The sequence below is a fragment of the Pristiophorus japonicus genome, chromosome 8, assembly GCF_044704955.1.
Source record: "Pristiophorus japonicus isolate sPriJap1 chromosome 8, sPriJap1.hap1, whole genome shotgun sequence".
Classification (NCBI taxonomy): Eukaryota; Metazoa; Chordata; class Chondrichthyes; family Pristiophoridae; genus Pristiophorus; species Pristiophorus japonicus.
In genome coordinates this window covers 191,363,754-191,390,374 of record NC_091984.1, presented here as the reverse complement: position 1 = coordinate 191,390,374, position 26,621 = coordinate 191,363,754, and the positions used below count along the sequence as shown (strand labels likewise).

Genomic DNA, 26,621 nt, shown 5'->3' with positions numbered 1-26,621 from the left:
GGAGATCACCATTTCTATGAATGGGGATACCCCCAAAAACACAAAGATTTTAAATAAAGAAGAAAAACATTTCAACTATTTAAAATTCACTGAAATTGAATTTAATTAAATGTTTTAGATCAAAAAAAAATGTGCAATTTTTTAATTATGTTTTAATAGGGGTAAAAATAAACTTACCTTCATGGACAGGGCTTTTAATATAAAAAATATTGATAACATTTAATGGGGTAATGGGGCTTAAGAGTTTTAAGGACACTCGATGGGCATGAGTTGGGCAAACAGCCCAAATCTCTGCCCACGAAGGCCCTTCTCCCGGAGATGTGTGCAATCTGTCAAAAGAAATTTAGGCGCATGCATAGTGCACGCCTAAACTCAGAACTTGCGGGGCGTCTATGGGCACCCGGAGAGGCCGCAATTTCAGGCCCATAATGTTTAACTTCCAACAATACCGTTTTTGTATTGATGATAAAACATTTGATATCTCACACTTGTGCTCTACAGAACCCTAGTATAAATCATTTGAGTTTCTCTTATGCGGCCAATTTAGCTATGTTCCTACTTTAAAACCTGTGATGGAATGTGTGAGCTTTTGGTCTGTGAGCAGGTGAAAAAAATAAATGCATTATACGGCAATTAATTTTATTTTAGTCTCAGTGCATCTGCTTCTGATTGATTTCAGGATATCCTGCTTTTCTGCTGGGCCTATGAGCAGGAAGAGCGTCCCAGTTTCTCCAAGATCGTGGAGCTGCTTGAGAAACTGCCCAAGCGAAACCGCCGCCTCTCCCACCCTGGACATTTCTGGAAGTCAGCTGAGTACGTTTCCCTTAGCTCCAATGTGTGAAAGTCCAGATACACATTGTCGGATTTTGGATGCAGTCCTGCGTTTCATGCATTACATTGGGTTAGCGATTTGCTTTAGTGTTTCAAACGATTGCTGGACAAATCAGATCAATCATCCAAGGATGCACAAGTTGGGAATCATAAACTGAAACTCCAAGTGAGTGTTTTAAACCTCAGTCTTAACCGAATAAAATCCACAACAGCAGCAGGCACAATTTAGCACACTCTTTTGGTAGCCACAGCTCCAAGTGCCAAGGCTGAAGAGTGCGGAGCGTGGAAATATCACTTGGTTTGGTTGATGGGATTCCTCTAACTTTGAGTTCTGTACCTAGGCAGGCACAGGAGAGGCACTTGGAGAAAAGGCCAATTGAGTTCTAAACAAAAATCCTCATGAATAAATTGAGTGACGTGGTTGCCAAAAAATAAGACTTGCATGATCCTGTGCCTGCTTTGTGTCTATCTGCAAATGAGGAAAGTTCCAACTGCTCAGATGGTCTCTCAAAATGGGTAAAACATAATTAGGAAAAGTGGTCTAAATCACACGCTGTGGAAACCTGATAAGACCATATCACTGGGACAGATTGCTGCTGTGACCCAGAAAAATGTGTGATCCATTATGATGTCCTCTATTGTATCATGGTGACTGTGAATAAGATAATACCTTTAAGATGTGTGATATAAAGTGATTTATATCAACAATGTAATCTTATCAGGTTTTGATGGTACAGGCAATCCTAATAATAGAAAATCGCTACAAACTGCACATTGTGCTCCTTAATTGATCAGTAATGGCATGTATATTCAATCCTGTTATACATGGATTTGGTACCAAGGCAGGAGATGAAAATGGTCGCTACAGGTCCTGATCGTGGACCCAAAAATAAGGCAAGCTAGATGGGCTGTATGGACTTTTCTCATTCCTACCCTTTTAATGAGCTTACACTCTTATCAGCAACTTTCGTGTCCGTTCTGCCCTATCCCCTGTAATAGGATTCTGCTGTGTTGAACCTTTATTTTGCCAATCTCTGGAAGAGAAACTACAAAAGAACAGCTGATCTCAGTTACTAATATCTTCCTCCACATTATTTTATTGCCCCATTGACTACAGGTTCATGCCCCATCTCCTGCTGCGACCCCCCCCCCCCGGCAACTGTTGTCCCACCTGGTACTGCATGCCCTCATTGCCACCTGATTGTGCCAACTGCTGCCCTGAAATGAGCAAATTTTTTATGTCAACTTTTTTTTAATGCAAACAAAATAAAGTACATAACCTTTTCATAAAACTCAGTCAATACTTTAACTATTAATCTCTGCCATAGATACTTTGGTTCTGTAGTTCTTTGTGATGATTCATTCAGTATACCAGCAAAATCACATTCTCATGCTGTGTGGCATTTCAGAGGCACAAGTTTTTCTTTATTTCTGAGGTATTTTTATGTACTTTTCCTACGTGTTTAACTTTATTAAAGCATCTTAGTGTTTGGATGGTTTTTTTGTAGTTTAATGGATTTTTTTCTTTTGATAATTGAAATTTGACTCTAGATGTGATTGATACCAGTACTCTGAAGCATGGTCATATGGTGAAGCTCACTATAGTTCCATCAAAAAGAGGTGTTGTGCTCGTGTTAGTATCTTGCACTGTAATTTTATCAATTCTATTCCATTATCGGGTTGAGCTTCTGAATGCACACTAGGAAGCTTCTGTTGATGAAGAGGGAACTTGCATTTATATAGTATCTTGCCATGTCCTCAGGACGCACCAATGTACTTTATACTCACTGCATTACTTTTGAAGTGCAGTCATAGTTATTGTATAAGCAATTGTGGCACACAGCAAGTTTAAAAAAAACTCAGCAAATTCAAAATGACTATTGGTGTTGGATGTTTGCCAGGACATCAGGAGAACTCTTCTTTGAATAGTGCCTTGAGATTTTTTACATTCAGCTGAATCATTGGTGCGGGCAGATAGGGCCTTGGTTGAACATCTGATCTGAAAGATGACCCCTCCAACAATGCAGCACTCTCTTAGCACTGCACTCAATTGTCAGCCGAGATTAAGGTCTCGAATCGGTACTGGGCATGAACCCAACACCTTCTGACTCAGAGGCAAGAGTGCTGTCACTGAGCCAAGCTGATAGCATGCATTTGGAAAATCATTCCTTGCACAAGATGATGTCATTTCCATGAAGTTTTTTTTATTCAATCATGAGCTGTGGGTGTCGCTAGCAAGGCCAGCTTATATTGCCCATCCCTAATTGCCCTTGAGAAGGTGGTGGTGAGCCATCTTCTTGAACCGCTGCAGTCATGTGGTGAAGATACTCCTACAGTGCTGTTAGGTAATTAGTTCCAGGATTTTGATCCAGCGACGATGAAGGAATGACGATATATTTCCAAGTCATGATGGTGTGTGATTCGGAGGGTAACTTGGAGGTGTTTGTGTTCACAGGCACCTGCTGCCCTTCTCCTTCTAGATGGTGGAGGTCGTGGGTTTGGGAGGTGCCGTCGAAGAAGCCTTAGTGAGTTTCTGCAGTGCATCTTATAGGTGGTACACACTGCAGCCACGGTGCGCCAGTGTGGAGGGAGTGAATGTTTAAGGTAGTGGATGGAGTGCCAATCAAGTGGCCTGCTTTGTTCTGCATGGTGTAGAGCTTCTTGAGTGCTGTTGGAGTTGCACCCATTCAGCCAAGTGGAGAGTATTCCATCACACTCATGACCTGTGCCATGTAGATGGTGGAAAGGCTTTGGGAGTAAAGAGGGGAGTCACTCGCTGCAGAATATTCAATCTCTGACCTGCTCTTGTAACCACAGTATTTAGGTGGCTGGTCCAGTTAAGTTTCTGGTCAATGGTGACCTCCAGGATGTTAACGGTGGGGGATTCAACAATGGTAATGCTACTGAATGTCAAGGGGCAGTGGTTAGACTCTCTCTTGGTGGGGATGGTCATTGCCAGGCACTTGTGTTTCATGAATGTTACTTGCCACTTATCAGCCTGAACCTGAATGTTGTCCATGTCTTGCTGCATGCGGACACGGACCGCTTCATTATCTGAAGAGTTATAAATGGAACTGAACACTTGGCAATCATCAGCGAGCATCCCCCACTTCTGGCTTTATGATTGAATAAAGGTCATTGATGAAGCAGCTCAAGATGATTGGGCCAAGGATACTGCCCTGAGGAACTTGTGCAGCGATGTCCTGGGGCTGAGATAATTGGCCTTCAACAACCACAACTATATTCCTTTGTGCTAGGTATGACTCCAGCCAGTGGAGAGTTTTTCCCCTGATTCCCATTGACTTCAATTTTACTAGGGTTCCTTGATGCCCCACTCGGTCAAATGCTGCTTTGATGTCAAGGGCAGTCACTCATACCTCACCTCTGGAATTTATCTCTTTTGTCCATGTTGGGACCACGGCTGTAATGAGGTCTGGGGCCGAGTGGTCCTGGCAGAAGCCTGAAGTACTTCCCATAATTCATGGTGATTAGATCATCACATTCTAAGTACCTGAACTATTTTTACTTTGGAAGTTTGTTTTTGAAAGGAACATTCAAAGTCTGAATATTCTATACCCATCATAGTTGGCTAAATAGCACTTGCAGTGCATTTATCTGCCCGAGAACCAAAGCACAAAGGAATATAGTGCCACATTCAACATATTCTTTTTACTTGTTTACAAGTTTAATTTTTAATATATGACACAAAAAACACATTATGAAGTTATGTAGGATACGGTTTTTATGCCATTGATTGCATCAATCATAATTTATTCACAACAGTGAGTTATTAACTCAGCTGACTCATGGGGTATAAGTCATATGCCAAGCATCCACAATAATGTACCACTTCGTCACTTAGTGCAGTGCTGACATATTTCCAATAGCAACAAAGACTATTCTTTACATATTTATTTGCTGCAATCGAAAACAAAATTTAACGGTAAAATTTCTGGTAACGTGCACAGGCACCAGGTCCACCTTTACAAGCTGGCATAGGCAGAACAGCTGTTGGTTGTGATGGCCAGTTGCAATGCATCTGTTGGTTGGACGAACCTAATTTTAATTGCTAGAAATTTTAAGCACAGGAACAAGGCTCCATTTTGAATCAGTTTTGGTTTACATTTTAATCCCTATTTAGTTTTGATGCCTTGGTTTTTGAATCATTCGAAAGAGGCTTTAAGTCGTCAGACAACTTTAAGACCCAAATGATAGTCACTTGGCCCCTTTCATAACTTGCTTTTTACATCTGTCAATTCTGTGTTCAAGAAATAAGTAAGCATTTCAATTCAGTTTAGTTTCAAGGTTTAAGTAAGCAATCCAAACTAAATAAGCGAAGCAAGCCAAATGTTGAAAGGACTGTTATATTAAGACACACATGGTAACATCAGTGATGTTAAATATTTGAGGTGCAACTATCTGGTGTAACTAACTCAATTATTTAGCACAAGATATATGTTAAAGTAAAACAGCACATCTAATGTAAAAATGTCAGTAGTGAAAAATAAAATGGCTCAGGAGAAATTGAACAGTCAAAAATAGAAATTGACTCTTAAGCATTATAATCTACAAAACCCCATGATTTATCTTGTTTGATTTGTGTGTTTCAGCTCACACAGTATGATGCTAAAAAAAAGTAATATAATGTTACTGAAACCTTGGGAATATCTTGGCCATAACCAACTAAGGTAAACACTAAAAATACAACTTTAAATAAAAGTAAAACATTTAAACACTTACCTTTTGTCCCACTTGTCCCATCATCCCTTTTTTCAGATCAGCCACGATCTTGTTGAATGGCGGAGCAGGCTCGAGGGGCTAGATGGCCTACTCCTGTTTCTAATTCTTATGTTCTTATGTTTGTTCTTCTATTCCCCCTCCATCCATTTTAATTTTAATTGTCATTTTTTTCTAATATAATTAAAGCTATAAATTTGAATTTCTTTTTTTTTTTAATTTAAAATTACAGCCCTACCTTTTTCTCCAGCTACCGTATATCCACCATCCATTTCAGAAGTAGCAACATCTTTGATTTTTTTTAAATGGCCATTTCACTGGTTAAATCCTAACTCCTAAGGGAGCTTTTTCCTCAGTGAATTGAATGTTCAGGATCCAATAATTGGCTTGGGTATACTTGATCAAATCAATCCTTGGCACATTTTTCATGTCAAAATAGAAAAGGACTGCCGAAAGTTAAGTATTCTTATCAACAGCCCCCAGAATTATAAGCCAGATAAGCAAGTTCATTCACAATGCATTGAAGGCCAATACAAGTGTGCAATATCTTTCGATATGTTATATATCTCTATTATTATAAATAAACCACAGCAGAAGGAGGTAAAATCCTAGCTTTGTTGAAAAAATGCTGATGAATTGATGCAGATTAAATCTGAGAGAGCAGACTTTACATACTCTAAAAACATGCATCTTATTAAAGATAGCATTCATAAAAGTCCTTTTCACAGTATCTTCAATCACTTATACTGCATTTATGTGTGTGCTATTTTTATGCAGGCATTAACCTGTTTATCTTTTAAAATTGGTTAACGCCAGCGTAAAAATATTGCACACCTGAATGTAGTTCCGGTGTTTTAAGCGCTCATATAGAAACATAGAAAATAGGTGCAGGAGCAGGCCATTCAGCCCTTCTAGCCTGCACCGCCATTCAATGAGTTCATGGCTGAACATGAAACTTCAGTACCCCCTTCCTGCTTTCTCGCCATACCCCTTGATCCCCCGAGTAGTAAGGACTTCATCTAACTCCCTTTTGAATATATGAGAACTTTGTCGATACCCTTTGGTTTGTAAGTAAATTAGTATTATCAGATGTTCTTTTTTAGTTAGAATGAAAGGAATTCACCACTTAACTGCACGTGTCCATCTTTATCATTCAAATGTGACTGCAATACCTTCAGCAGTCATCTATTGCGAGTCAAAAATTGTCTTGAGAAGTTACTTGAGCACAGATAATTGCCAATTTTCTTGGTTCCCAGTAACTGATAGTATGTTGCAAATAAAGAGTAAATATTAAAATGTATGTAAAATAATACTGTAACAGCAGTGGAAATATGTTAGTGAACTGATCCAAGGTTTAAAGCTTATAAAGCTTGTAAAGCTTATAAAGCTTATAAAGGTCTAAAACTTGAAGGTATGAGGCGTGAATTGGCTAGGATAGATTGGCGAATGATACTTAAGGGGTTGACTGTGGATGGGCAATGGCAGACATTTAGAGACTGCATGGATGAACTACAACAATTGTACATCCCTGTCTGGCGTAAAAATAAAAAAGAGAAGGTGGCTCAACCGTGGCTATCAAGGGAAATCAGGGATAGTATTAAAGCCAAGAAAGTGGCATACAAATTGGCCAGAAATAGCAGCGAACCCAGGGACTGGGAGAAATTTAGAACTCAGCAGAGGACAAAGCGTTTGATTAGGGCAGGGAAAATAGAGTACGAGAGGAAGCTTGCAGGGAACATTAAGACGGACTGCAAAAGCTTCTATAGATATGTAAAGAGAAAAAGGTTAGTAAAGACACACGTAGGTCCCCTGCAGTCAGAATCAGGGGAAGTCATAACGGGGAACAAAGAAATGGCAGACCAATTGAACAAGTACTTTGGTTCGGTATTCACTAAGGAGGACACAAACAACCTTCCGGATTTAAAAGGGGTCAGAGGGTCTAGTAAGAAGGGGGAACTGAGGGAAATCCTTATTAGTCGGGAAATTGTGTTGGGGAAATTGATGGGATTGAAGGCCGATAAATCCCCAGGGCCTGATGGACTGCATCCCAGAGTACTTAAGGAGGTGGCCTTGGAAATAGCGGATGCATTGACAGTCATTTTCCAACATTCCATAGACTCTGGATCAATTCCTATGGAATGGAGGGTAGCCAATGTAACCCCACTTTTAAAAAAAGGAGGGAGAGTGAAAACAGGAAACTATAGACCGGTCAGCCTGACATCGGTAATGGGTAAAATGATGGAATCAATTATTAAGGATGTCATAGCAGCACATTTGGAAAGAGGTGACATGATAGGTCCAAGTCAGCATGGATTTGTGAAAGGGAAATCATGCTTGACAAATCTTCTGGAATTTTTTGAGGATGTTTCCTGTAGAGTGGACAAGGGAGAACCAGTTGATGTGGTGTACTTGGACTTTCAGAAGGCTTTCGACAAGGTCCCACACAAGAGATTAATGTGCAAAGTTAAAGCACATGGGATTGGGAGTAGTGTGCTGACGTGGATTGAGAACTGGTTGGCAGACAGGAAGCAAAGAGTAGGAGTAAATGGGTACTTTTCAGAATGGCAGGCAGTGACTAGTGGGGTACCGCAAGGTTCTGTGCTGGGGCCCCAGCTGTTTACATTGTACATTAATGATTTAGACGAGGGGATTAAATGTAGTATCTCCAAATTTGCGGATGACACTAAGTTGGGTGGCAGTGTGAGCTGCGAGGAGGATGCTATGAGGCTGCAGAGTGACTTGGATAGGTTAGGTGAGTGGGCAAATGCATGGCAGATGAAGTATAATGTGGATAAATGTGAGGTTATCCACTTTGGTGGTAAAAACAGAGAGACAGACTATTATCTGAATGGTGACAGATTAGGAAAAGGGGAGGTGCAACGAGACCTGGGTGTCATGGTACATCAGTCATTGAAGGTTGGCATGCAGGTACAGCAGGCGGTTAAGAAAGCAAATGGCATGTTGGCCTTCATTGCGAGGGGATTTGAGTACAGGGACAGGGAGGTGTTGCTACAGTTGTACAGGGCCTTGGTGAGGCCACACCTGGAGTATTGTGTACAGTTTTGGTCTCCTAACTTGAGGAAGGACATTCTTGCTATTGAGGGAGTGCAGCGAAGGTTCACCAGACTGATTCCCGGGATGGCGGGACTGACATATCAAGAAAGACTGGATCAACTTGTATTCACTGGAGTTCAGAAGAATGAGAGGGGATCTCATAGAAACGTTTAAAATTCTGACGGGTTTAGACAGGTTAGATGCAGGAAGAATGTCCCAATGTTGGGGAAGTCCAGAACCAGGGGTCACAGTCTAAGGATAAGGGGTAAGCCATTTAGGACCGAGATGAGGAGAAACTTCTTCACCCAGAGAGTGGTGAACCGGTGGATTTCTCTACCACAGAAAGTTGTTGAGGCTAATTCACTAAATATATTCAAAAAGGAGTTAGATGTAGTCCTTACTACTAGGGGGATCAAGGGGTATGGCGAGAAAGCAGGAATGGGGTACTGAAATTGCATGTTCAGCCATGAACTCATTGAATGGCGATGGAGGCTCTATGTTTTCTATGTTTCTATGTTTCTAAGAACAAAACCAGGAAGTGGAAGAGAATGGAGAGCTCACAAGGGAGATTGGGAACACAGGGACGAGACTCCGTATGGAGTGCTGTTAGTTCAGACTCTTTTGTCAACAAGAATTTGCATTTATGTAGTACATATTAATAAGATTAATTGTACCAATCATTATATGGATTATCTATTCCATACTTTGCATTGATTCAAGCCTTTATGTTGATTTTCTATTAATACTGTGATGGGAATTTTATATTTTGAGTTTCAGTTAACGTATTTTATTTTTATAAACCAAAAATGTACTGAAAAATTCCTATTATGGTTTCCATGGCTGTATTCTAAGTTATTGAAGTACCAAAGAAATAGGAACCATCCCAAGGCACTTCACAGAAGTGTAGTCAAAGAAAAATTGACACCGAACCAAAGAAGGAGATATTAGGATGGGTGACTAAAAGCTTGGTTAAAGAGGTAGGTTTTAAGGAGGATCTTCAAGGAGGAGAGAGATGCAGAGAGATTTACAGAGGGAATTCCAGAACTTAGATCGTAGGCGGCTTAAAGCTGCCAATGGTGGGGCAAAGGGAGTGGTTAGATTTGGAGGAACGCAGAGTTTGTAGGGTATAGTGTTGGAGGAGGTTGCAGTGATAGGGAGGCATAAGGCCTTGGAGGGATTTGAACACAAGGATGAGAATTTTAAAATCAAGATGTTGGTGAACCGGGAGCTAATGTAGTTCAGCGAGCACAGGTGTGATGGCTAAATGGGACTTGGCACGGATTAGGATATGGGCAGCAGGGTTTTGAATGAGCTCATGTTTATGGAGAGTGGAAGATGGAAGGCTGGCCAGGAGGACATTGAAATAGTCGAGTCTGGTGGTAACAAAAGCATAGATGAGGGTTTCAGCAGCAGATAAGCTGAGACAAGGGTGGAAGCGGGCGATATTACGGAGGTGGAAGTAGGTAGTCTTTGTGATGGAGAGGATATGGGGTCGGATGCTCGGCTCAGGATCAAATAAAACATTGAGAATACAGAGTCTGGCTCAGCCTGGAGACAGTGGCCAGAGGGGGATGGAATCAGTGGTAATGGAGTTTGTGGTGGGGCCCAAAGACAATGGCCTCGGTCGTCCCAATGTTTAACCTCTCGTATCCAGATCTTTTTCACTACCCTATGCAGTTAATAGCCCATAGGTGTTCCACATAACCTCTTATGCAGCTACTGATCCATCTTGAAAAACATACTTATGTGTGGTATCCATAGAAACTCGCAGATATAATTACTCAGTTGATATTGTGTCTCTCGCCTAATTTGTACAAGATATTCAAGATGCCTCTTGATTAACTATCGTCGATTCATCCTAGCTAGTGCTGCTAGTGGAGTCTGTTGGGGGTTCAATGTCAATTACTTTCAAAATGAATATTATAAACCGAATTCAACAGATTCACAGAACATGATGCTATTCCTGGTATTCTACACATGCACTTTATTATTTAGGGAGATTGTGGTACCATAGTATCAAAAGAATGATGTAGTGTATTTCTGGAAGGTTATTGCATGTCATACTCTTCAGTTGAACCTGTTAGTAAAAGTAATCATCTAAAAAATATCAACACGACAATAGGCTGAATTAGAATGCAGTATCAACTTTAAAATGATAATCAGTGATTATTAGAACTTCATAATTAATCTGTATTAAATAACAGTGTGTGAATTCCATCTTTTCCTGCAATATATTTTAAATACTTTCCATTCCAGTCAAAGTTTATTTCATAAAGATTCTTTTCTCTCTGACATGTTGCTAAGAACAGCAAAAACAGGCTACTCTTTTGAAAAGCCATTAATGTTATTTAAACACTTAGGCACCGAAATTGGTGAAGGCCTGCCCAAAGGACCGGCGGTGGCCGCCGCGAGACCGGGCGGTACTTTGCCTGGAAGATTCCTCTAAAAGAGATGGCAGTACCGTCCAGCAGCCAAACAATGGCTTACGCCGTCAATATGGGCGGCAGCAGGCGGGAGCTCTCAATCTCGGCGGCAAAGGCTCTTGCGCCCAAGTGCCGCTGAGGATGGAGTCAGGCCCTGGGAGGTGGAAGAGCTGGAAATAAAAATCATAGGAAAAAAAAAACACCGGAACGCCTTCAAGGGACCCCATCCAGGTAAGTCACTGTATGAAAATGTTTTTAAATATTTTCACTAACATTTTTATTCCTTCTTCATACCTACATCGGGGTTAGAACAGCCTCCACACAGCGGTCCTTCCCCCTGCTGGCGCCGACTCCCGCCTGCACCAATCTGCAGCTCGGCGGGCGGGAGGCCACTTACGCTACTTGGCCACCAGAGGATATCAGCGGGCGGTTCACAGCGGTATTCCCCTCCCGCCCACTCCAGCCCAAGTGGAAAATAGCGAAGAGAGGAAAATGACAGCAAAACCCGGTGGCAGTCAGCAGCAGCAGGCGACAGTGGACAGTAAAGTCACCAATATCGGAGCCCAAATTAACAAAGGCTCTGCTTTTCTTGTGTACGCCCTCTATTGTTGTCTTTTAGGGTCAGGAAGGTGGTAGGCATTACTGTAATGACTGTGTGTTTTCTATGAATTATCCTATCGTTTTGGTTTGCAGTTAAAAATACGTGTAGCATTAAAATTGCTCTATAGGCTGTGAGATCCTTACAGATTAAATGGGTTGGTTTTTGTCCTTCCCTTTGATTATATTTTTTTAAGTGAGATGGTTCACTGTGATGCACAGAAAACAGCACAGGGAGGAAGATTTGTGGAAAAATCAGAAAACAGGGTGGGCATTAAAATTAAGACATTCTGGATCTTTTAATATACAGTTAAAAGATCCATGTTAAGATAAAGTTGAAAAAAATCATTAACCTCTATAGAGTTGCAATTCACCTCTACTGATCAAAGCTCAAAGAACGAAGTGCAGGCGTTTGATTTACTTCTCTCTCTGCATATTCTGTTACTGTATATAATAACATGTTTATTCTGCTTTATAACCACTAGGCGGCATGACACTATACACAACATTGATCCAATTTCTTCAGCTTAAATTTAGCAGTAAGGATTCTGCACACAAAACTTGCTCTTGGGACGAGCAGCGAATCTCACTTTCTTCGACTTGACAAAACTGATTCTACTTGCATCTAGGCACAATGTTCTGATTAATGCGCTTCTTTTGCACGAAGGAGAAATCCCTCGTGAAATTATGGGAACGTTTAGCTTTCAAACACTGGTTTCCAGGAATGCAATTAATTTGAATGGCAACGGAAGTTAAATGACAGTCTGTTACGATGCTCTTGCATTAATGATCCTTTAATGGTTCTCAAGCAGCTAACAAGTCCTCCCCACCCAATGTCCAAGTTCATTCATCAATCTGTAGAGTGCACAGTATTTGGAAGACCGACATAAAGACACAATTAAACAGTGAGTCCCTGCAAATGGTGGGAACTACTGTAATGAAGCAATGGGAGGACTGATTTTTGTTTTGATGAGAAGGGCAGTCCCCAAAATGCAAAGAAGACACCAAAGGTACCAATGTGTCACTGACAGAGAGAAATAAAAACAGAAAATGTTGGAAATAAGCAGCAGCTCCATCAGGGTCCATAAAGATAAAAGATAGGCTAACTATTGGTCAAAACTGGAGAGCGGGCGATAGGCGAGGAAGAATGAAAAACAGGTTAAAAAAAATCATTGCAGCTGTAGTTGCTGCCGTTTTCTAGCTGTTAAGAGCAGCTAGAAAAAAATCATCCAGCCCTGTTGTTTACCTGTACCTTGTTTGTTTCCCTCAGTCCTACAAAGGGGCTAGCTTATCTCCCAGCTTCCCGTTTGGATGAAGGCCCTACACCTGAATTGTTAGTCTATCTCTTCGCCTTGTAGTTGCTAATGGACCTTGCATGTACATCCAACATTTTCTGTTTACAGTTCAGATTTCCAGCATTTGCAGTTTTCTTTTTCTTTTTATCGCCACTGACAGAGTGAACTCTGTCTTAATGGCATGGCGGGAAGTCCAGAAGAAGTTGGATAACTTAAAGAAGGGCCCAAAGGTAAGCCCTCTCTATTAACTGTGAAGTATCAGCACAGAGCACGGGTGCACATGAAGGAATGTTGTCATTTTAGGAATGGGCAATAAATATTGGCCTTGCCAGCGACGCCCACATCCCGGAACGAATTTTAAAAAAAATTAAAGGTGTTTGTGAAACGTCATACTCAGGCAGAAAATTGTAAATAAGGATGCAGTAAGGAATGGTTTAACAGTGAAAATAGCTGTGGTTATACAAATTACATTATTGGGTCAATCATCATCATCATAGACAGTCCCTCGAAACGAGGATGACTTGCTTCCACGCCGAAAAGGGATGAGTTCACAGGTGTTTCAATGAAGGACTCAATATTCCAGATCCCGAACTAGTGAAGGGTGGAAGATGCCTGTGCATGGATTTTTTAATGTGTGGTGGCCGTTGCACACCAGCCACCACACGGGCTTGACAGAGCTAGGTCTTAGTCCAGTGGCAAGGATTAACTAAGACACAGTCCTGACACAGCACTGCCAGACCCTCAGCTCTGTGTACCTGCATGGGATGGAGCTAACCTCATACAATACAGAGTCAGCACACTTACTGCCAGCACATTGTGCAAGACACGCAGTGGGAGTGCCACAGTGAGTGTAGGCAGCATGAAAGAAAGAAAGATTTGGATTTACATAGCGCCTTTCACAACCACTGGACGCCGCAAAGCGATTTATAGCCAATGAAATACCTTTGGAGTGTAGTCACTGTTGTAATGTAGGTAATGCAGCAGCCAATTTGTGCACAATGAAATAATGAAAGGTTAATGAAAGGCAGCTGGCTGCCTCAACAATGCCACTATTATTCCCCGCTTTGTGACCATTGGTGATTTAAGGCCTTTAATGAATGGAACTGCTAATGGATGGAAAAAAAACTGTTCTTATAATGAAGCATGGCGCAGTATTAGGGAAAGGCCCAAGATTTTCCACCTCCTTCCCTGAAGTATCCGTTCTAAATAGTCACTCAGTGACCTGAATGACTTGCCCTGCAGTCACATTATGGGAGGACCTTCATTAATGTAATCATCGATACTCTTGGTTTGCAAGCTTTGCTGTAATCACTTAAGTGAACCTTGCCCACAGTTTCCCCCATTGTCCTATGCACCAGCCAGCCACATAGCGGATGTTAGGTGCCTCGGGTGTGTTATAGATCTCGTAACCCCACTCCCAGTAATGCGACTGTCATATCTCCTTTAAATGTCATAATGGAAGAAAGAATATATTGCAGGAAAGAATACCAAAATAACCTTCCTATGTTAATTTCCTGTTTCTATACTTACTCTGCTGTCATTTTCATGTAGGGTTTTGGAGAAGGTTCTTCGAACACACAGAGTGTCCCATCCTGATACAATTTTGTGTCAAGACACATGCAACCCAGGATTAAAGGGGAGTTGAGGAGAACTTTTTTCACCCAGAGGATGGGATCTGGAACTCATTGCCTGAAAGGGTGGTAGAGACTGAAATCCTCATCGCGCTTGGATATGCACTTGAAGTGCCGTAACCTACAAGGCTACGGACCAAGAGCTGGAAAGTGGGAATAGGCTGGATTGCTCTTTTACGGCCGGCACAGCCACAATGGGCCTATTAGCCTCCTTCTGTGCCATATATTTCTATGATTCTATGATTTATGTTGTACGTGGAAACATGTACTATTAATAATATTAAAAGAAGTCCACAAAAAGCTAGTTCATGTATAGCAATTGATGGCATTATTCAAATCTTACGACTTGCCATTGAATATGATTTTTGGCATCACTATTTTAATCCATATTTATTCATGGGCTTTAAGACCTGGACTGTGTTATAAGGAACAACTGATCTGAGTCGGATCAACTGAGACAAGAATTCCTGCTTTCTGTAGCCTGCGAATCACACTCCCGTGGCTGTGCACATGTATACATATTCCTAGCTGCTAAATTTTGAATGTTTCAAGAGCGGGGTGTCTGCTTCCTACTCAACATTAAACAAAAATCCTGTCCACATATATAAAGTGCCCAGAGCTCCAGCAAACCACCTCCTTTCATTGGTATCAATCCAATAGCATGTACAATATCAGGCAGCCCCGTGTTCTGAATACCACAGGACTTCTTCTACCCTCAGCCATGGTCAGGAACATAAGCAGAAACATCACTTCCAACTAATCACAGTTCAAAAGTCTAAGAGAGAAAATTTGGCGAGGCATTGCTTACCAAGCTGGAGAGATGTAATTCTTGTCCTCTATTATTTTGGCAAAAAGAGGAGTGTGAGTATCAAGTAGGGAACATAACTTTATTCACATGCCAGCTTTCTGGCTAAATTAGCAATGGCAGGAATTTTGCCAGCTAGTTGTCTTTACTGTGACTTTGTTGCTCATCTGTTACCTGATCAGGTACTTTTATTGAATAAATAATAGCCTAAGATTACCGCTCCTTCTCAGGGTGATAGATTGTCAGAGGGACCGGAGGTTGGGATGGAGCAGGTCTCCGTTGCTTGGCACAGGCTAGAAAAATGACTTATTTTGGCAAATGGACTGTAATTGGCTGATAAGAAATCAGTGTTATCAATTCCAGATAAGTAGGATCAACGTACATTGAAAGATAGCCTATCAAGGATAGAAGTGTACTTTTGCCATTATTACAGACTTGTGGACAGATGTTACCAGCTCAAAAGCGAGGCAGCTTAAATTTTGTTCTTGGGTTTAACAATAACTAAAACATTAAGTTCAGTGTGGAGATTAGTAAAACATTTGCTACACTGGTCACCTTCACTTGATAAAATGGGTAATTGGCTGTGCTGGTAATGTCTAAAATATATCAGGTCAATTGATATCTGAGGTGGCTGGGCAACTAATTACAAATTTGTAATTTTTGCTCATGAATATCAATTGGAAATTTTTGATGGGGAAATTGATAAAGCTCACCATTCTATTATTCCTGTGACTTTAATGGCGTCTTGACCACTTGTGGATGCAATGTGTTTTTTTCACTAAATTCCTCCAGGCTGTAACTGATGGAGTGAAAGAACTGTTCCTTTCTTGCCTGATGTCCCTCACCCTCCTTCTCCAGACCAGTGACTGAAAACCAGAGGGTGCTGTCATTGGCATTTGGCTTGCCTGGGATGTATTTGGTCCTTTCGTTCCCTCGTGGTCCTTATCCCCTGAGCCTTGAAAGGCACACTTTTTTTTTGTTGGTTTTCCACAGCTGGCATTCCCACTTTCTTTTTCTTCTCATATTTATTTACATCCTCCTTTTACTTTTCTGAGTGCTCCATGCCTGCCTAAGTGCCTGGATGGGTATTGAACATTGTTCTACCATTCAGAGCAGATGAAAGAGCCCAGTTCTGATGAAAAGTCATTGAAACGTTAAACCTTGTTTCTCTCTCCACGGATGCTGCCTGACCTGCTGAGTGTTTCCAGTATTTTATGTTGTTACTTACCCTTATTCTGAAGTCTCAGTGCTTTTAACTGAAACAACTATAAATATTTGCTTTTATTTTTAAAATAATTTGATGTCAGAAGTCGGCCCTTGCTGATGCCTTTTGATTTGGTGACATCATGGTCAGTGCAAAACATTAACACAGTAAAACCAAACTAACATTGAGCTATTGAAGCACTTTTTTAAAAAGCAACAGACAAAGCTGATTATCAGCACGAGTTTCTCACCTTGCCCAAAAGCTTCACGGCGTAACAGTGACTGTCACCATCACTGTGGTTTCTTCTCACCGCCAAATGAAATAGCAGCAGAGCACGGACCTGTTCCTGATACAAAGAATATGAGTTAAATATTTACCACTTTTATTAAAGAATTACATAGAGCTTACAGCACAGAAATAGGCCATTCGGCCCAACAGATCCATGCAGGTGTTTATGCTCCACACGAGCGTCCTCCCACCTCTCCATCTCATGCCATCATCAGCAGATATTCTTTTTCTTTGATTATTCCTTTCTCATCTCATGTGCTTATCTAGCCTTCCCTTTAATGCATCAATACTAGTCACCTCACCTACTCATTGTGGTAGCGAGTTCAACATTCTCAACACTCTTTGGATAAAGAAGTTTCTCTTGAATCCTTTATGATTTAAAGATGAACAAAAAGGGTCCATTAGCATGGGAACATTCTCATTTTCTACAATTTCCCTCCCCTTTAAAGCTAAAAGGTTTATTGACGAGGTTGCAGGGAAGTTTCAGTGATATTCAGTCTCATTCATGCAATGTTATTTATGTTATCCCTTCGTGTTTGCAATGCCCCTATTTAAAAAAGGAGGCCGACAGAAAGCAGGAAACTATAGACCGGTTAGCCTAATATCTGTCATTGGGAAAATGCTGGAGTCCATTATTAAGGAAGCAGTAGCAGGACATTTGGAAAAGCATAATTCAATCAAGCAGTCAGCATGGTTTTATAAAAGGGAAATCATGTTTGACGAATTTGCTGGAATTCTTTGAGGGTGTAATGAGCATGGCGGATAAGGGGGAACCAGTGGATGTGGTGTATTTGGATTTCCAGAAGGCATTCGATAAGTTGCCACATAAAAGGTTACTGCTCAAGATAAAAGTTCACGGGATTGGAGGTAATAGAGGTTGAGCGTCCAAAATCTGGAGTTACGGAATGTTCCGGAATTCGGATTCCAGACTGATTGGTGACAGGGTCGTCCAGAATCCGTAAAATGTTCCGGAATCCGGACCTGCCGACCTCAGGGCCCCGCCGCTGCCCGACCTCAAACCTTGCCTCGACACCCCTCACCTCGCCACTGCCCGACCTCGGGCCTTGCCTCACCACCCTTCATCTCGCCGCTGCCCGACCTCGAACCTCGCCTCACCACCCTTCGCCTCGCCGCTGCCCGACCTCGAACCTCGCCTCACCACCCTTCGCCTCGCCGCTGCCCGACCTCGGGTCTCGCCTCACCATCCTTCGCCTCGCCGCTGCCCGACCTCGGGTCTCGCCTCACCGCCCCTCGTCTCGCCGCTGCCCGACTTTGAACCTCGCCTCACCGCCCCTCGCCGCTGCCCGACCTCGGGTCTCGCCTCACCGCCCCTCACCGCTGCCCGACCTCGGGCCTTGCCTCACCATCCTTCGCCTCGCCGCTGCCCGACCTCGGGCCTTGCCTCACCGCCTCTCGTCTCGCCGCTGCCCTACCTCGAACCTCGCCTCACCACCCTTCGCCTTGCCGGTGCCCGACCTCGGGCCTTGCCTCACCACCCCTCGTCTCGCTGCTGCCCGACCTCGGGCCTCACCTCGCCGCCACTGCCCTTACCTCGAGGCCTCCTCGCCGGCCCGCCCGAACACCTCCTCTGCGATGGGGCCGCTTGACCAGCTCTTTGGCGGGCCCCACCTGACCGGCGGGCCCCACCTGACCAGTTCCTCCTCAGCAGGCCCCGCCCAACCAGCTCCTCGACAGCGGGCCCCACCCGAACACCTCCTCGATGGCGGGCCTGGCCTGAACTCTTCCCTGGTGGTGGGACCCCACCCGACGACCTCATCGCCCGGTGAGCACCAACCACCCCCCCCACCCCCGACGACCTCATCGCCCGGCGAGCAACAATCCCTCCCCCCCGCCTTCTGACATTCCTGTATCCAGAAATACCAGAACCTGGGCTCAGGTGTTTCCGGATTCGTGACGTCAGAAAGATGTTCCAAAATCCGGCAAAATGCAAAATCCGGAACGGCCTTGGTCCCGAAGGTTCCAGATTTGGGGCGCTGCACCTGTATATTAGCATGGATTGAGGATTGGCTAACTAACAGAAAACAGAGAGTCAGGATAAATGGGTAATTTTCTGGTTGGCAAACAGTGACTAGTGGGGTGTCACAGGGATCGGTACTGGGGCCTCAACTATGTACAATCTATATTAATGACTTGGATGATGGGACCGAGTGTAATGTAGCCAAGTTTGTTGATGATACAAAGATGGGTAGGTGAGGAGAACACAAAAAATCTGCAATAGGATATAGACAGGCTAAATGAGTGGGCAAAAATTTGGCAGATGGAGTAGAATATAGGAAAATGTGAGGTTATCCACTTTGGCAGAAAAAATATAAAAGCAAATTATAATTTAAATTGAGAAAAATTGCGAAGTGCTGCAGTACAGAGGGACCTTGTACATGAAACACAAAAAGTTAGTATGCAGTTACAGCAAGTAATCAGGAAGGCAAATGGAATGTTGGTCTTTATTGCAAGGGGGGTAGAGTATAAAAGCAGAGAAGTCCTGCCAGAACTGTACAGGGTATTAGTGCCTGGAGTACTGCGTGCAGTTTTGGTCTCTGTATTTAAGGGAGGATATACTTGCATTGGAGGCTGTTCAGAGAAGGTTCACTTGGTTGATTCTGGAGATGAGGGGGTTGACTTATGAAAATAGGTTGAGTAGGTTGGGCCTATACTCATTGGAGCTCAGGAGAATGAGATGTGATCGTATTGAGATAATGAGGGGTCTCGACAAGGTGGATGCAGAGAAGATATTTCCACTCATAGGGGAAACTAAACCTTGGGGGCATAGTCTCAGAATAAGGGGCCGCTCATTTAACACTGAGATGAGGAGGAATTTCTTCACTCAGAGGGTTGTAAATCTGTGGAATTCTCTGCTGCAGAGAGCTGTGGAGGCTGGATCATTGAAGACATTTAAGGCAGAGATAAATAGATTTTTGAGCGATAAGGGAATAAACGGTTATGGGAAGCGGGCAGGGAAGTGGAACTGAGTCCATGATCAGATCAGCCATGATCTTATTAAATGGCGGAGCAGGCTCGAGGGGTCAAATGACCTACTCCTGCTCCTATTTCTTGTGTTCTTGTGTGTTTGCTTGATTACATTTTGTTAAAATGGTTTTGTACAGTGTACTCATATTGAAATATTTACTTACTCGCCTGTCCTTTTAAATGTTGTTTGTACAGTATTGTGTCCTGACTACTGCAGCAAGATTACAATTCAGTGATCATTTGCTACTTTTCCCCTCCTTTCTTGCCCCCCAGCTTCAGCTGTAGTCAGAAAGCACAAGAGCATGCCATCATTAATGAGCAAAAATAGAACTGTTAACTGTCTGCTATTTTAGGCATTTGGCTGCGTAATGTTGCTGAGGATAATCGCAGAAAAAGCCTCAGCAACGGATTTATAGCGCACCTCATTCCTTTAGTTGGTGGCATCACATATTGCTACAGAAGAGAGCAGAATTAGAAAATATCATCAATATTTACTATTGCTTGAATATTAACTGATAAAACATCAAAGATACTGGTGTTGCTTGAGTTTTTAACAGATTCACTTATTGATAATATATACCAAAGGGGAGACTGAGTGGCAAATTGAGTTACGTCAATGCAACGTGGATTTAAATCCAATGCAGACAGGTGGGATAAAAGCCTCCTCTGTCTCTGATGGTCCTTAACGTGTCCGAATGAAATCGGTTTTGGCAGCTGCGATGCAGATTTCAGTGGCTATGATTCTCAACACAAAACTGCTCTCAATATTTGGCACAATTAGGAGGGATGAATGATAACGGCCCGAAAATTGCGGTCGGGGGCTTCCTGTAGGCGGACACCCCCGACTGAAATGTTTTTTCTCAAAGTACTTGATGGTTCTGGAGGAACGTATACTTGTGGTCCGAGGCCTATATGCGCAGTCAGCATATAGGTTCACACATCCCAGGAATGTAAGCACAATCTGGGATCACATGGGCCTGACCACCAATGAACATGGAGTATTCTCATTCATAATAATGGGCGTTCCGTTTGTAATGGGAGTTCCGTTTGTAAACACAACACAATAATTTTTTTTTAAACTCACATATTTAAAATGAATTGAAATTGAATTTAATTAAATATTTTAGAAAAAAAAATGTTTTTTTGAAATATTTTTTAAACTTACCTTAATGGACAGGGTTTTTAATATGAAACTTAATGATAAAATGTAATTTTTCTATGATTTAAAATATACTGGTAAAAGTAGGCTATACACCTGCTTTTACCAGGCATAAGAGTTTAAGGACATTCACTGGGCAGGAGTTGGGCAAATAGCCCAAATCTCTGCCCATGAAGGCCCTTCTCCTGGGGATGTGTGCGATCTGTCAAAAGACATTTTGAGAGATCGCAAATGCCAGATCTCGGCGCATGTGCATTGTGCACCGAGAACCAGCATCTGTGAGGCCTCTTCGGGTGCGAGACACATCGTACGCACCCGGAGAGGCCGCAATTTACGGCCCATAGTTACTTTCAGGCAGCAAGGAGAGCAGGCCGAGACATGTTGAATTATGTCTGAAGTCACACGCTTATAACAGTAGCACATTGTTCACGTTAGTCATGTTTAACAAAGTGAAAGGGTCAATTTGAGACAATAAGAGTATTGGTTGTTCAGGAGTAGGTGATGGCTCCACTGCTACACATTTGCCTCACCAGAATCAATAAAGTTCCAGGGAATTTTGTATAACCAATTTGCTTATTATGCAACAATAATGTTTTCATTTAAAAGTTCTAGGGTTCTCCTCATTGCTCCTTGACCAACTTCCTCAATGACTTTGTTCCCTGAAGATCTGCCATAGCTATACCTACATCACTGATTAGATCTTGATCAGTACCAGAAGTATGTTTATTCATTTTTAAGATTAGTTTCCTCAGGTTAAAGTGAAGTTAATTGATTCAGATTTAAAAATTTGACTTAACAACATAAAGGGTAATTTATGAATTTATTTTTAAAGTTGCATACAGTTGGGTTATGTGACAGAAGATTGTCAACAGTAAGCTGATTTGTTTGTGCTAAGATGACCAAAAAAGTTGTTTCCTTTATTGCGTAATCCTCAGAAGGATCGCTTTACATTAACACAATTTGTTAGGTAAACAAATTGATGATTCACAGTAACATTTGTTGAGGGGAGCTTTAAGAGACTTTGAACTGGATTTTTGGCTCGTTTGCGCCTCTGTTTGGGCCCCAGAGGGGCAGTAAATGGTGTTTCTAGGCATAATGCTGGGCATCCTGCTTTTAGTGCCCAGCCGGTAAATTAGGCTCCTGTTTTGCGGTGTGCAAAGACTTATCGCCCCGCCCTCTAGTTTCATGGAGATCATGACGTCAATTGGCATGCAACACTCCACTAGCGCTCTGGATGAAAAATTTGGCCCTAATGCCACATTTAACACCCACCCCAGGAAACGTTTCAAAAACCAGGCGTTCCCAGGGTGCAGCAGGTAGTATTGGCAGCGTATTTAAATGCATGGATCAGGATCCTACATCGCAGCTCACATTGACTGCAATGGTTGGGCAGAGTACGCTGCATGAATCTCAGGGCTAGAAACTCCCATGGCTTACCGCCCGGTTTCTGGGCAGTATTGGCCATTGTGGGCGGTAATCAGGGCAACGGCCTCCCTTCCCACAACCAGATGGAGTGCAGACCACCTCCTTTCAACGGCCTGCACTAAGGCCTCAGCAGCCTGTGCAGAGAACCATCTGGCACGCTGCCTGCCCTCTTGCTGCGCCATCTCTGCCGAAGTCTCAGAAGTGGGCCGGGTCATCTGCACATGCGTGCAGGAAGCCGCAGCACCTTAAAGTCCCGACTGTGCCCGGGAAAATTGAAACGCGACCTTTTTTAACACTGCGATTTTCGGCTGTGGCACACAAAGTTGTGCACACTTGTGTAGTGTCTGATTTAACTCCCACCATTATGGAACCTCATTTTATGACTGAAATTTGCAGACGAGGATGCAAACTTTTTCCAGGCGGTATCAGGACCACCCTGTCGCCATTACTGCTCCAAAATCTCAAAAGCCAAAAATTCAGCCCTAAGAATGATAATCCCTCTTTTGTGATCAGCATGGGCTATGATTTAAAACTAAGGGAACAATTTTTTTTGCAAACTCAAATCAGCATTTCTCTTTCATCGCCTGTCATGTACAAATTTGTTTTGACAGTTTACAAATGCCTAGTGTTGTACAATCCCGATTCAACTATCGTGTTGCGTGTTCAGCAATGCAGACCAACTATTTCCAAGCTAGTGTTTCACTTACACAAGTAAACTGCAGCTTATATTAAGCGTCTAATCTTTCATGCCTTGTAAATGATCTTCCTTTGTTAATCGTTTTATGTGCAGAGTATGAACACAACACCTAGAACGGAATGAATTTAAAGTTTCAGAAATAAAACTTCATGTTATGCTCTTCGGAGAGAAAGAAGCAACCTCCCTTCAGCAACTCCACTTACAGGAAGATTCATCTTAAAGTTATCATTCATGTAATCATTTTTTACAGGTGGCACCATCTATAACATGCATCTGCTGTTAAGCTGCTCTTTTGGTAGATCTAACTTGGTGGCAGACTTTCCTCCTGCCTTTAACTACAACCCTTTCCCTATGTGTTTCCTCATTTTCATCATTTAAAAAATCTAGCTTTCCAGATTTGAATGATTTAATAACTCGTATATTTTGATTCGTGAACCTGTATATTTACCTTTGAAGCAGGTCGACCTCAGTGTGATGATCATGTTTTCGAGAATTCTCTTCTTCTCTGTTTGCATGGTGACATTTTGCAACTGTGTAGCAGTCTGGTTAAGAAGCATGTGTTAGAGAGATTCGATTGCTAATGTTAATAAAAGTTAGTATAATAACAAACAGAAGATAGATACCAAAGCAGCTATCTGGCAATAAGTTGTAAATGGTGAGATAAAGGTCTACATAGAATCTGTAAATGTCATAGTTTCCCACATGACAACAGTGACAACACTCCAACAGTACTTAATTGGCTGTAAAGCACTTTGTGACGTCTGATGGTCATGAAAGGCGCTATATAAATCCAAGTTTTTCTTGTTTCTAGTTGAATGGAGGATGTCTAATGGAGGTGGTGCAGTCAGGCCTTTATATTAATGCAAGGATGCCAGGAACTTATTATCACTGAGATAGTCTACATTGTATGGCCATGCATCCTGTAGTGATATCTAAAAACAGGTCTTTAAATACATTTTTAAAAAACACTTCGTGAAGTTGCACATTTGAATTCTCATTTTTAAGCTTCACATGAGACCTGTGGACCATGAAATTGATAATTGCACCATGGAACATCCCATTAAAGGCATAACTAGTTTGTCTGGAAGTTTTACATTGGACTGACAATCACAGATTGCACATATAACATCAGTAGCTTGCAGTACTTGGACACCCAGTCTATTCAATCATTTCTATTGAAACTCAATATAAATTGAAACAATAGCTTTTTAATATTGCACATAAAACGATTAACAAAGGAAGATCATTTACAAGGCATGAAAGATTAGACGCTTAATATAAGCTGCAGTTTACTTGTGAAAGTGAAACACTAGCTTGGAAATAGTTGGTCTGCATTGCTGAACATTGAAAACATGAACACGCAACACAATAATTGAATCGGGATTATGAATTTATAGCTGGCTAATGCATTTTCTGTGATGTGACTAAATGGGAAATATCTGTGCACATTGAAATTCTATCTTCTTCTTAGTCAGTCCCTTGGAGTCGAGGATGACTTGCTTGCAAACTAACATGTGCCTAGATCAAGACAGATCATAATTCATCATATTCTGCTAATAACTGTTTCATTTCTTCTTTATATTCTTCCTTTCATCTTTTTTCTGCAGCTTTTTATTTTTTTCGCAACATCCAGTGCCTATTGTACTATTTACATTTTGCCTCTTATCCCATCTACTTCACAGTCTAAATAGTCATTTCTTTTCACTGTTGTGATAATGAAGGTCTGCTTTCTGATTAATCTTTCTCTATTACATGATTTTTATATGACAAAGTGCTTCTAAATCCATCACCGTGCTTCACCTTGATGACCCAATAAGGTGCTTCTCTACTTCCGAACCTTGTTTTATGTCTAAGTGCAGTCTGAGTGGCAGGGGAAAGTGTGCTGCTGCTGCTCACGCAGCTCTCAAGGGATGGAGTTAGCATTGTGCCTGCAAGTGATGGCCCTATAACAGCTGCACCCAGTATAGCTACAAGAATGTTCAGCACCTGGGGCATAGCAGGACAAGGGACAGAGGAGCTAGCTTCCTTTCAGGGTGACAGCACATCCAACCTTGACGGATTGATCAAATATCAATTAGTGGGCAGGTGCCTTCATGGACATGGCTCCAGCAGTAGAGGGTCATCTCATGACCTTGCACTCAGAGGTACAACTCTGCATCCGTCCTTTAAGTCCTTCACTAAACAAGAACAGCTTGTTCTACATTGCAAGGATGCCTCAGGTTGGAAGCCTGGGCAATTGCTTGCTGTGCCTTAGCTGCTACCGCCCTTTTCAGCTCCGCACTTGTTATGGGTGCTTCTCCTGGTATCTACTCCACGAACTCACTACCTAAATGCCCCAAGGCGCTTACACCAGGTAGATCGACTGGGCCTGTATTCACTGCAGTTCAGAAGGATTAGAGGGGATCTCATAGAAACATATAAAATTCTGACGGGACTGGACAGGTTAGATGCAGGAAGAATGTTCCCGATGTTGGGGAAGTCCAGAACCAGGAGACACAGTCTAAGAATAAGGGGTAAGCCATTTAGGACTGAGATGAGAAACTTCTTCACTCAGAGAGTTGTTAACCTGTGGAATTCTCTACCGCAGAAAGTTGTTGATGCCAGTTCATTGGATATATTCAAGCGGGAGTTAGATATGGCCCTTACGGCTAAAGGGATCAAGGGGTATGGAGAGAAAGCAGGAAAGGGGTACTGAGGTGAATGATCAGCCATGATCTTATTAAATGGTGGTGCAGGCTCGAAGGGCCGAATGGCCTACTCCTGCACCTATGTTCTATGCTTTTATGTAATCTGCTCCTAATGTGCTCACATTCCTGGCTGCCACCTTGGGAAGGCCTTCTAAGAAAATAAAAGGAAGATGAGTTACATCCAAAAATAAATCCTAATTTTTTTGAGTGTGTACCAGGGGTGAGGAATCTATCCCATCACCAATGCATTTGGACGGAACATTGTGGGTAACGAGCCTATGATTTCTGTAATGTATTTAACCCTTTGTAACCTGTATGACATCTGACCACCAGAGGGCCCACCAGTTGGAGTCCCAAGGGATCCCAGCATCCCTTGGGAGCATAGTATATAAGCGGGCCACCCACGAGGTACCTGCACTCTGGAGTCTTGTTAAAGGAGCTAAGGTCACACTTGCTCATTGTACACAGTACTCAGTTTCATCCTTATTATGAGTGTACCAATTGGCGACGAGATAACGAACAACCACGCGAAAATGCAAAGAAGTCGGTATCCTGGAGAAGTTCTCAGGAGGGGACGATTGGGAGGCCTTCATGGGGAGACTCGACAAATACTTCGTGGTCAACGAGCTGGAAGGGGACGAGAAAGCTACCAAACGAAGGGCGATCCTGTGGGGCAACAACCTATAGCCTCATTAAGAATCTCCTGGCCCTGGCAAAACCAACAGAGAACTCCTACGAAGAATTGTTTACGCTGGTCCGGGAGCACCTAAATCCTAAGGAAAACGTTTTGATGGCGAGATATC

At 42.4% G+C, this 26,621-nt stretch overlaps 1 protein-coding gene across 1 annotated transcript in view; it reads left to right on the top strand.

Moving 5' to 3' along the window:
• The window catches only part of ksr2 (kinase suppressor of ras 2), a 587,663-nt gene extending 585,372 nt beyond the window's left edge, over window positions 1–2,291 (top strand). The window contains exon 20 of the mRNA XM_070887700.1: window positions 680–2,291. Coding sequence (XP_070743801.1) covers window positions 680–841 — 162 coding nt within the window. The 3' untranslated portion in view covers window positions 842–2,291. The remainder of the gene's footprint in view (window positions 1–679) is intronic.
• The last annotated feature ends 24,330 nt before the right edge of the window (window positions 2,292–26,621 follow it).